Below are 11,705 nucleotides of genomic sequence, written 5' to 3'. Positions count from 1 at the left end.
AAGCTTTTTGATGAGAGGAGGAACTTACATGTTTCAAATATGGTGGGGGTTTCTGCTAGATTATGTGAGGGTCCCCCAGGTGGGGGTCTCCCGGGTGGGGGTCTCTGGTCTGCTTCACCTTGTGACCTCTAGCCTGCGCCTTGGTGGCTTCTGCTGTCCAGCATCGAGAGAGGATCAGATGGCTTATGGCCAATCCAGGGAAGATCTAGGTTCAAAATTCAAAGTACGGTTCCTACCGAATATTTGAAAAATTGTAAGTCAACCTTTGTGAACTGAAGGCCCTCCACTCAGGAGTCCCTCGGGCGCTCAACACAGTGTGAAATACTCGATGGGCCTCTTGGCCTTAGGCCTGGCCACAGCCAAAAACCGCAAACAGACTTAAACTTTCAGCAGTTGCATTGCAAACCCGACCTCTGTTACTCGTGGCTGACCACACGTCCCCTGGGCCGGAACTGGGGGACGGTCAGGAAGCTGTGTGAGGCCTTGCAGTGGGGTCAGGGTCGGGTAATATGGCGATGGCCCAGGACACAGCCGGTTCTTGGCCTACGGAAGCACAAAGCCACTTCTCAAGTGGCTCCCTAAGTCAGTGGTGCACTGACTTGTAGCAGGAGTTCCCGTGGGGTCACTTGATGTCCAGTTTGCTGCTGGGTCTGCCTCCCGTTTTATAGACAAAGTGATGTGGACGCGGTGGGATGGTCAAGACCACTCAGCAAGAGGAGCCCAGGGCAGGACTGGCTGGCAGGGCATCCACAGCCGTGCTGTACCACAGCCTGTGCCCCAGCCCTGATCCGTGTGTGTAAGTCCTTTAAAGGTGACCTTGGCTGCAGACTGGAGACCTGGGAGATGGTGGTGGCTAATATTGGAGGTGGAGAGACCAACTGAAGACAGGTGGACATGGAAGTGGGTAGATCCAGTTCACACTCATGGGGTCGAGTCTCAAAGACATGCCAACCCACCAGGCGGGAGGCATTAAAAAGAGGTGAGTGAACAGTGAGCCCCAGGGTCTGGAGGGCAAACTGAGCAGTGATTTTTAGATTTTTTCTTTTTCCGTAGTGGGGACTAAACCCAGGGGCACCCAGGGGCTAACACTGAGCTGGGCCCCCAGTCCTTTTTATTTTGAGACAGGATCTCACTAAGTTGCCCAGCCCCATCTGGAACTTGCAATCCTCCTGCCTCAGCCCCTGCCCCCACCCCCAGGGCTGTGCTACTTATGGAGACACAGAATGCAAGTTCTGTTTAGCGAAGGACAGAACTGAATGAAGGACACTGAGGTGGATGGGTACAGCTGCCTTGAGAACGTGCAGGCGGTAACTCTTACTCTGGATGTTATTCGACTCCTGATTTGAAGGGAAGGTCAAGTGTAGGCACTCAAAAATACATCCTGTGTGAATCAAGACTGAACCTCGGCCGTCCGTGATTCTGGGCCTCGTGGGCACCAGAAGGGAGCTGGTGAGGAGCTCCCCATGGAGGGACTTAGGAAATTTGTGAAGCTCCATCATTGCAAAAGCATGAGACCCCTGATCTACACGCCAGAAGCTGGAGGAAATCAGTGGAGTCCCCAGCCCCCCAGCCTTGAGACTTCCCAAGGCAGCATCCAGGGACAAAACTCAAGGTTAGGGAGCTGTGACAAGTGAAGGGGCCATGTGGGACAAGACGCATGCTCACAGGGCCCCCCTTCCTCGTGGCTGCTGAGCTGCTTTCCTGCACAAGTGGCAGCTCTGGGCTCTTTCCGGGGACAGACCTCTCCACCAGGGGATCAACACCACCACGGGTGGCTCCCCTCTGGCCGACGAAGTCTCCCCCCAGACCAGGCAGAACAGGAGGAGCCTAAGGCTGTGACCAGCTGTAACCAGCAGCTCCCTGGGGAAGGAAGTTGGGGGGGGGGAGACTTTTTGGTGACAAAATCAGAGTCAGATTGGCCAGGAATTATGGGCTCACTGCACCCCGATCCTCCTGGGGTCTAACAGCTGGCTGCTAATCTTCATTTCCTGTTCCACTGAGCTCACTGCTGCAGCGCTGCCTGGCTCTAAGCTGCCTGATGCTGGAGTCGGGGCCACGGCCCCTCCACTGGCGCGGCATCGTGAGCCTTGGCACGGTGCTGGCCACAGCATGCAGTTAATTAGGTGCATCCTAGGGACTGGGGCAGTGTGCCATGCAGCACTGAGCCTCGCCTGTGCCCCGTGGCAGAGCCCAGCCAGGCCCTGTGCTTGGCCCTAAGGGGAACATGTGCAGCAAGACCCCTGATGGAAGGCCTGCTCTGGCCTCTGTTTAGCCTCCCATCTGTTCAACATGTGGGTCTGTGGTCTCCCTGGGGCTTCCTCGAGGTCACGCATGCCCTGACCGGGCAGCCCAGTGGGTACAGACTCAACACACCCAGGGCTGTGGGCCTCCCCATGGTGCAGGGAGGCTGGTCCCGGAAGCTGATGCCTCGGGGTGAGCGACCTTCGGCCCTTGGACGGCTCCACTGCTTCCCACCCAAGCTCTTCTCTGGGTCCCTCTGGTCCACCTTTGAATAAACTACTGACTGGCAGTCTTGGTTGCTGAGACCAGGACAAGGGAGAAGTAGGACTGGACCCCTGGACAGGTGGGGGCTGAGGCCAGGGTCTGAGCACTGTTGTCCCAAGCAAGTCTTACCAGAGACCACTCTCCTGCAGCCACGGAAGGGGTGGCCCCTTGCAAAGGCTTGGATGTGTGTGTGGGGGGATGGGGAGGAAGGTGGGAGGGGGCGGGGCAGGCAATGGAAGGCAGGTGGGGACGGCCAGCCCTACTGAGCCCCTGCTGAAGCTGCTGTGCCCACCTTGGCTTCCAGGTCTGATTCTCCTCCAGGAGCGAATTCCAAACCTCAAAGTCTTTTCCCTATAATAATCCATCCCGCTTGGTGTGAAGAATGACATCTCACAGTGACACAACATCTTTTGCTTCTCAAAGCTTGTCTCATTCTTCAGTCCTCACAATGACCTCATGTTACATAAGAAGAAACGGAGGCAGGGACCAGGAGATTGTGCATCTAGCAGTCAGCTAAACTGGGACCTCGGGTCCCTCCCAGCTCTGCTGTCTGTACTGCTGCAGCCTCTTGCCTCACCATGCCACCGAAATGCCTACTGGTCACTGAGAGCACATAGGCACTCCCAACGGAGTTCTGCGGATGCTCAGAGAGAGGCTTTTCTCTGGTCCACTCTTCAGTGCAGTGTATACAGCAAGTGCTTAATAAGTGCTTATTGGGTTCTCCTTTTGCATGGACCACATGTGGAATGGTGAGAGGAGCCAAAGGCTCATGGTCGCTGGGTTATTATAAGAATTTAACCTTCATTAATCTGCAGAGTCATCCTCCAAAGTCCTAGCTGCATGGATTAATGACACCCAGGGCAACGGTGCAGCCAGGTCCGGCTGTGCACCACCACAGACCAAAGCTGGACCACTGTTCTCTGGAGCCCTGAGCTGTCACGCTGAGGCAGGGAGGGACCACCGGCTCGGCCACTCCTGCCCCTGCTGCCTGCTCCCCTTGGCTCCTGGGAAGCAGCAGCAGGCCCCGCAGGGTCAGCAGGGGGCAATAATACTGTTGCGTGTAGGGGCGCTTGGCTGTGCCCAGGTCACCTCCTCATCACGGCTGTGCACTGCCATCCTGGAGGGCGGGAATCGCTTTCCTGTATTTTTCCTGAGACACCAACTCATTGCTCGAGATCACGGGAGGCCGCCAGCTCCTTGCTGGGCCGGTGCTGGACAGCCGCTGTCCGTCGGTCCTCGCGCACAACAGCAGCAGCCCCGGGGCCCGTTCACTGGCTGCCCCTCGCCCAGTCCTGCAGTTTGTTTATCTGGCGGTCCACGGAGATGGAGGTGCGCAGCGTGCCCATGGAGTTGTCCGCCGGGACGGGCTCGGGCACGCACCCCACTTTCCCGCACGTGCCCCGGTACACCTCGCGGGACTTCTTCCGGAAGCGCTTGCCCACGATGACGTACACCAGCGGGTTGAGGCAGCTGTTGCTATAGGCCACGTAGGAGCTGATCTGCGTGATGACGTCGATGATGTGCTCGTTCCAGCAGCCCGAGAGGATGCCGAGGCGCAGCAGCGTGTCCAGGAAGGTGCTGATCTGGAAGGGCAGCCAGCACACGACGAAGAGCAGCAGCACGGCCAGGACCAGCACGGTGGCCTTCCTCTCTGTCTGGATCTCCTTGAACTTCTGCATCTCGTTGTTCCGGAGCACCTGCATGATCTGCACCGTGCAGAAGGTGATGACGCTCAGGGGCAGCAGGAAGCCCACCAAGTTCAGGAGAACATTGGTGAACACCTCCCAGCTGTGGGACGGGTAGATGATGACGCACGCGGTCACATTGTGGCCCTCATCACTGTACCCCTTCATGGTCCGGAACACCAGCATGGGCGAGCTCAGGAGCAGCGTGCACCCCCAGATCACCAGGCTGTAGAGTTTGGCCCAGCGCACCCCGCGCATCCTGCCCATGGACATGGTCTTCACCAGGGCCAGGTAACGGTCGATGCTCACCAGCATCAGGAAGCAGATGCTGCTGTACAGGTTCATGTAGATCATGGTGTTCACCACCCGGCACAGGACCTCTCCGAAGAGCCAGTCAAAGTTGTTGGCGATGGTGATGGCCCAGAAAGGCAGCCCGCAGGCCAGGATCAGGTCAGCCACCGCCAGGTTCCCCAGGTAGATTTCGGCCACCGTGCACCTGCTCTTGTGCAGGCAGAACACGCTGAGGACAAAGACGTTCTCGACCGCAGCCAGCACGAACAAGACCCAGAGGAAGGGGGCCTGGATGGCATTGAGCCAGCCCCACCACTCGGTGTCCGGGCAGCTGCTGTCCTGGGAAAGGGTCCCGTTAAGAGCAGATTCGAGAGCTTGTGAGGTGATGTTGAGCATTTCAGTGCTGAAAGAAAGTGAAAAAGAGGCTTTTAAAACTCCAGGTCATAAGCGCAGGAAGGTGTGCGGGAGTGGGATGGTCCATCTGCCCCCTGGGCAGCAGGAGAATGGGCTGAACTGCTGCAGCTAGTGCCAGGAGACCCTGAGACCCCACCCTCCGTCTTACAGTGCCCCTCCACACCTGGACCTAAATGGGACCTCATTTCTTCACCTTGAAACCCCCCGGGGTACTTCCTGGGCCAGTGTCCATCAACAGCACTAACGCTAACCATCTGAGTGTTGGGCCAGGGGTGTCTAGAAGCTTCCACAACAGGAGGGTGCACAAGAGTTCCTCACTTATCCTGTGACCCCTCCCAAAGGAGGGGTCATTCAGTTGTGTCATGGATGAGCAATTAATTAGACAAGAAAAATATCCTGCCAGACTGGGAGACTCCAGCCTGGGCGTGAGCCCGAGAGCCATCTGCTCACACCCTGTCTCCTGGGTATCCTGCCTCTTCTGGCACCGGGCAGCCTCTTATTTTTACGCCCTCTATCTGCAAAGTGTGGGGTGACCGTGGTGGGATGCATGATGGAGAGAGAAGGTGGGGTGTCGCAGCCAGACAGTCCTGCTGGCTTCAAATCCTGGTTTGCTTATTTATTAGCTGTGTGACCTTGGGGGAAGTCGCCTCTCTGCACCTCAGTGACCTAACCAACAAAATGCACTTCTTAGGATTGTGATGGAGATCTGAAATGATGTGCAGAAAGCTCTAAACTGCATTTGGTTCAATAAACGAGTAATTATTTTTGTCCACTGATTGAAACAACCGAGTCAAACCCCAGCCCCGCTGTTTGCAGTTCTGGCTTCTGTGTGGGTGACTATTAATGGAGGGGGTCTGGAATGCTCCCCCGAAAGCTCATGTACGGCCAGTGTGGTGGCGTTCAGGGGTGACAGCCTGGATTATGAAGCCTGTGACCTCTTCAGTGGATCAGTCCATCTGAGGGGTTCATGATTTGAACAGACTCTTGGGTGTTGACCACAGGCAGGTGCGTGTGGTTTGAGGGAGTAGGTCACTGGGGGCCATGGCCTCTAGTCCTCTTTCTCTTTTTCCCCTTCCCAGTGGCAATGAGCCGAGCAGGATTCCTCCCTGTGCCCTTCCACCATGATGTTCCACCACCTCAGGCCCCGAGCAGTGGAGTCAGTTGACCAGGGACTGAGACATCTGAACCCATGAGCCAAAATAAATCTTTCCTCCTCCAAGTTGTTGTCAGGTGATCACCCAAAGGCTGAGTAACGCAGTGACCTTGTCATCAACCCACTGACTCCTTTTTCACTCAGAGACCAGGAGGGAGGCTGTGTTCTGGAAGTGTCTGCGGTGAAGACTAACCATTTCTACCTTCAGGAAAGAGGCACAGGACTGGGGCAGAAGTGGGCACCAATTCTAGCTATCTCTAGCTGCGTAGTCTTGGGAAAATTGCTTGATCTCTCTCGGCTTCCATTTTTCTTCCTGGGGAGTAGCACATTATTGGCCTCCCGACTTTCCCTGCACGATGGTGGCAAGGTTCACATCCGAGAGTGGTAGTGAAGACACACTGAAAATTGTGCAGCACAGAAAGCGGCGGGCATGTCCTGAGGGCTTGTGGTGTGTGTGTGTGTGGAGAGGAAGGGGCTCCTCCTGGGAGGGCCATGGCTGGGAGGCTCAGGAGGAGGAGCTGAGCAACCGAGTGCAGGAGAGGCTGCCTGTGGCCTCTGGGATTTCCCAAGAAAAGCCCTGCTGCTGCTTGTGCAGCTGGAGGCCATCTTGAGCTGGACTGGGACCCACCCATCAAAACTTTTATCCTGGAGGGGCTTCTGAGCACCTGCTCTGAGCTGAGCCCCGCCCTGGGACAGGGACACGAGAGGAATCCCACTCTCCCCTGGTCCTGTGAGTGTGGGGTGGAGTGGCCGGCCCAGGTACAGGATGAGGGTGGTGCAGGTGGATGAGGATGGGGAGCCAGGGGTGGGACACAGGCAGAGCAGGCAGCGGGAGCCACTGTCGCAGAGTCAGAGAGGAGTGAGACGCTGGGGCAGGTTCCGGAGGTGGTACCAGGAGTTGGGGAGGACGGGGAAAGTGCGAGAGGTGAGGCTGAGTAAGGGAACCGAGTGTCTGCGCTGGCTGCTGGGGAAGTGGGGCGCTGCCCCTGTAAGGAGGGGGAAGGGGAGCTGAGGGGTGTTCTGGAAAGATCCCTCTGGTGGCTTGAATAGGCCCCACACTGTTTTGATACTGTTGCCTTCAAAAGGAGCAGCGCACTTCTCCTCCCTGTGGATATGGGCGGGGCGTGGTGACTTGCTTCTGACCAATGGTGGCAGTGGTGGGGTCCTCAGGAGTAGGTCATAAAATGTGCTGCGGCTTCCTTCTCGGCCTCTTGGATTGCTTGATCTGGGGAACGCAGCCACCATGTTGGGAGGACACTCAGGTGGCCACAACCAAGGAACCGACTTGGTGCCCTGGCGGTGGGTCCTCTGGCCCCAGAAGAGCCCAGGTGCTTCTGCTCCCTGAGCTTTGCATCCTCGAAGCTGAGGCTCCTGACACCATGTCACAGGAACGAGCTCCCCAGCACAGCTTCTAGTCCTGACCCCGAAACAGGAGGCTCCTCTCCAGTCTTCTGAAGCTAAGACCTCCCGTGGCCATTCCCTTAGTCGACGTTTGGCCCTGTTTCTGCAGCTATAGAACACCTGTGGCCTCGGTGCCCCAGACCCGGGCACTTGGTGTTTCTCGGTGTGTCACTAGAGACTGAAATACAACGCTGGGCAATGTCTTGACTTCTCAGCTGGACAGGTGGAGAGCCAGCGGGCTGGCACCCTGGCCCACGGCTCATCCTGAGAAGCTGCAGGATCGGCTGTGGGTGGGATGTTGGGAGCCTGGGCCGAGTTGGCCCTCTGGAAGGCTGAACCTGCCACAGAAGGGGAAGCTGGGTGGCCTTGAGTTCAAGGTTGAACGCTCTGACCCTCTTTTCCAAGTTTGCCTGGGAGGTCTCGCATGTGACAACCAGGAGCATGCCCCGTGGCCCTACCACAGTCCCCTGCAGCAGCCCACTTCCCCACCGGCCTGCAGGGATCAGGACACTCGACCACTCTTGTCTTTGGACTTAACGTTGTCTGCTCCTTGGCTGTTGTCCGGGCCTGAGGACCAAGGGCCGGGCTCTCTGGGGAGTGCCCAGGCTGTCTAAGCAGCACAAGGAGAAGCCCCTGCACTCACCTGAGGGAGGCTGTGGTGGGCATGGGGTCCTCATGCACAGAGAGCAGCACTGGTCTCTTCCAGGTGGAGAACATCTGGACTCAGAGCAGGACGAGGGTGAGGCCCGGCCTGGACTGGAGGAAAGAGAGGAGACGGTTAGCGGGCGGGGCCTTCGGGGACCATAAGTGCATTCATTCCCCACCAGGGAGGGAGCAGAGGGTGCGGAGGCTGGTACCTCGCACGAGCTGATGAGGTGCTCACTGCACGCTGGGTGCTGGGCACGTAATGGCGAGATGAGTGCTGAAGCCAGAGGCTGCCCTGATGGTCACCAGTGATGCCCACTGATCTGTGCGCTAGGAGATCAGACGCAAGGTCCTGTGTTAGTGATATGGTTTGGGTGTGTCCCCAGGCATTTTTGTATTGCAAGCTGGGTCCCTAGGGGGGTGATGTTGAAGGTGGTGGCTGAGTACAGGGTAATTTGGCCACTGGGGGCACTGTCCCCCAGAAGACCCCAGTTGGTTGCCTGAGAGGGCTGTTGTACACAGCAAGACTGGCCTCCCCTCCTCTGGCTTCCTGTCTGGCCATGTGATCTCTCCCTCTCACAGGTACTCCCAAGGTGATGTCAAGAGGCCCTCAACAGAGCTGGTTCCACACTTTTTGCACTTTTTGGCCTCCCAATCTGTGAGATAAATAAACCTCTTTTCTTTGTAAGTGTACAGCCTCAGGTGTTTTGTTATAGAAATGGAGAGTGAGTAGATACTGATTTTGAAACCTGAGCATGAGCAGGAGTAGGAGGGTGAAAGGTCATGGTAGAGGAAGAAGGAGCAGGTGCAAAGGCCCTGAGTCAGGGGGACTGGAGGTCTTAGGCCCTGGAGGCTGCTAGGACAGGGGATCATAGGGGCCAAGTAGAAATGTGGAGTGGGGCTAGCAAGTGTCCATTAACCTAGGCATGGGGTGATGGAGAGGGAGGAGGATGGATTCCAGAGGGTTCAGAGAGTAGAGCTGATGTGCTGGTCCCAGGTTGGACACAGAACGGTTGGGGCTGGGGGGTGGTCAGGACGCTCCCCAGGTGCTCTCCCTTCTACAGAGCAGAAGAGCAGGGAGGGCAGGCCTTCAGGGGGACCCTGTATTTAGACTGGACTGAACCAGAGAGTGAGGTTCTTCTGAGACTTGCAGCTGGGGAGGAGAAGCTGTGGCCCAGGGGGGGCTGGAGCTGCCGGAGGTCTGGGCGACAGAGCCGGACAGAGGTGAGTTAGATGGGTCTTGAGGGCTGTGAGACGCATAGGAGACGGCTTGGAGGAGGGTCCTTGGTCCCTTCTGGTGTTGGCAACACAAGACTCCCCTGTTCTGGGTGGCCCTGGCGGAGAGGTGCCACGCCCACCCCTGGGGGCCTGTGCCTGCTGCACGCCTGCCCTGCCCCGGAGGAGCCAGGTGCAGGAAGGTGCAGATGTTCTGCATCCTACTGCTGGGGCTGCAGGTGGGGCTTACATCCCTTGCTCTCCTCCACACTTAGCACTCCCTGCAGGCTCTCAGGGGACCTGGGACTCCTGCCTAACACGCATGAAGAGCTGTGGGCACATGCAGTTGTGTGTGTGTGTGCATGGGTGTGCCCAGGTGTGCATGGGTATGCCTCAGATCTGCCCCGTGCCAGCTTCCTCATTTAGCTGCGGGACGTGGTGATCAGGGAGCAGACGGCCCAGGGAAGTCACTCAGAAGATGACAAGGCCAAGTCAGTCGATAGGGCGCCCAGGGCAGGTGTTCAGTTAACACCCAGAAGAGATTCACAGAACTGGGGCCTCAGCAGAGCCAAGGCCAGGACCCAGAACTTGCCAGGGACACAGCGAGCAGAGTCCCTCTGATCCTTTGGTGGTGGGGGGTTTGGGGAGGGAAGAAAGACCTCGTGACTGGTTTTCTGAGGGGGCCTTTCCTGGCTCATGGAGAGAAAATCCACCTGTGGGCCAGAGATCATGTTTGAATCACTTATTTTAAAAACATTTCAAGGATAACTGAGCGCCCACTACTCACTTGCTGGCTGGCCAGCAGGGAGGACGGAGGACAAGCCTCCCCTGCCCCTTGGGCTGGATGTCCAGCTGAGCTGTGCAGCAGGGGATCTTAGCCTCCCTGCCTGGCCTCCGATTACCACCCAGAGAAGGACAGCCACGAGTTAGCTCAGGTCCTGCGGTGCCTCTCCCCTGGGGAGATGTCCATGTTTCCAGTGACCTCAGTCTGGGGGTCCCAGATCTGGCCAAGTCAGCCCAGCTGAACTTCATCACTGTTCACGCTGAAACACAGCGCTCATTTCCAAACAGTCTAGGACATTCCCAGTGTCCAGAGCTCAGGGGACTTAACCTCAGCGGACAAGAGAATCTGGGAGCCTGGGTCCCTGCTGGCTCTGTCCATCTGCTCTGGAGGTGGGACTTGGGCAGGGTGCTGTGTGTTCTGCTCCAGGTCCCCTCCGGCTTTCCCCCTGGACCCCTGCCTCTGGAGCCCCATGGGGACAACTCCATGGCTCTTTGCCATCTGGGTTCTCTGGGTTTGGCCAGTGGAGGCCCAGGCAGGAGGCTGAAGGAGGGCGGAGTGAAGATGGGCTTCCAGGAAACTCTCCCTTTTGTCCCCTGTCACAATGTGTGCCCATATTTGGGGGTTTCATATTAGAGCTGGCCCTCAGGGACTTGACCAGAGTCCATTGTGTCCACTGGGGGCCCTGCTCCCAGAGGGGAGGGGCAGGGAGCTCAGCCGGGGTCCCCAGCCGGAGGCACAGGGAAGGCACCTCCTGTCGGACTCCCCTGGGCCTCTGTTCACCTTCTCTTCATGTTTCCCAGCCTGAAGATGCCGTCACTCTCTGGGGACCTGACTAACGCGTCCTGGGATGGTGAGGTCAGGTGTGAGGTCAGGGGGGAGGAGCGTGGCTCCGGGCAAGGCCCAGGGCGTAGGCAGATGGGGTCAGGCGCGGCCCTGGGTGATCTGGAGTAAGTCCCCTATCTCTGTAGGTCTGGGTTTCCCCCTGAGCAGAGCCGGGAGGGTGGACATCAGCCCTCTCAGACGCAGACCTCCATGGCCGGGCTGGGGCCTGTGGACAGGCGCGGACTCTAGCGGATGCTTTAAGGGGACCTCCCACGTTCTGACCCGCGGTCCTCTCTCCGCCAGGAACACTGTGCACATAGTTCCCTGGTTAGTCACCGAGCACGGGGCTGGGTGCTGTCGGGGTGAATTCCACGTTAGTCTCAGAGGGAGTCTGTTTGCTTTCCCAGGAGCCCAGGTCTCAGGGCCTTGGAGGCTGGGCCTCCCCCAGGCACAGAGCGTCACCATCTCCAGCACCAGGCTTTGCCCGGACCCCCAACCTGGGGCAGTGATGGGGTTCAGGGAGCTGGGGAGCTGCAGGTGCTGGGAGAACGCACTGAGGCCAGAGCAGCCAGAGGCCTCCCGTGACAGGGTCCCTGTGCCCACGCAGCTCTGTGGCATGCGGCTACAGGATCTGCAGGCCCCGTCTCCAGTGTGCACCCAGCTCGTCACCTCCTCCGCCGCCTCTCTCCCCGAGCTCAGCATCAACCCCTCCCGCTCCTGGAGCTCACGTGGGGTAAATGTCTCTGCTTCTCCGTGAGCTGCCTTTTGTGACAGGGGCCTCGCCCAGAAC

At 58.1% G+C, this 11,705-nt stretch overlaps 1 protein-coding gene across 3 annotated transcripts in view; it reads right to left on the bottom strand.

The window, feature by feature from the left end:
• Window positions 1-2,927: 2,927 nt before the first annotated feature.
• The window catches only part of BDKRB2 (bradykinin receptor B2), a 28,948-nt gene continuing 20,170 nt past the window's right edge, over window positions 2,928-11,705 (bottom strand). For 2 of the 3 annotated variants that reach the window (XM_081293592.1, XM_081293591.1), the window contains 3 exons: window positions 8,307-8,424; window positions 8,093-8,205; window positions 2,928-4,884 (listed from right to left, as the gene is read on the bottom strand). In XM_081293592.1, the coding sequence (XP_081149718.1) occupies window positions 3,774-4,884; window positions 8,093-8,166 (1,185 nt within the window). In that variant the 5' untranslated portion in view covers window positions 8,167-8,205; window positions 8,307-8,424 and the 3' untranslated portion in view covers window positions 2,928-3,773. The remainder of the gene's footprint in view (window positions 4,885-8,092; window positions 8,206-8,306; window positions 8,425-11,705) is intronic. The other variant, XM_081293593.1, reaches the window with a different exon arrangement.

Source organism: Spermophilus citellus (assembly GCF_964194105.1).
Source record: "Spermophilus citellus genome assembly, chromosome: 4".
NCBI classification, from domain to species: domain Eukaryota; kingdom Metazoa; phylum Chordata; class Mammalia; order Rodentia; family Sciuridae; genus Spermophilus; species Spermophilus citellus.
The sequence above is the reverse complement of the archived record's forward strand: the minus strand, read 5'-3'. Positions and strand labels throughout refer to the sequence as shown.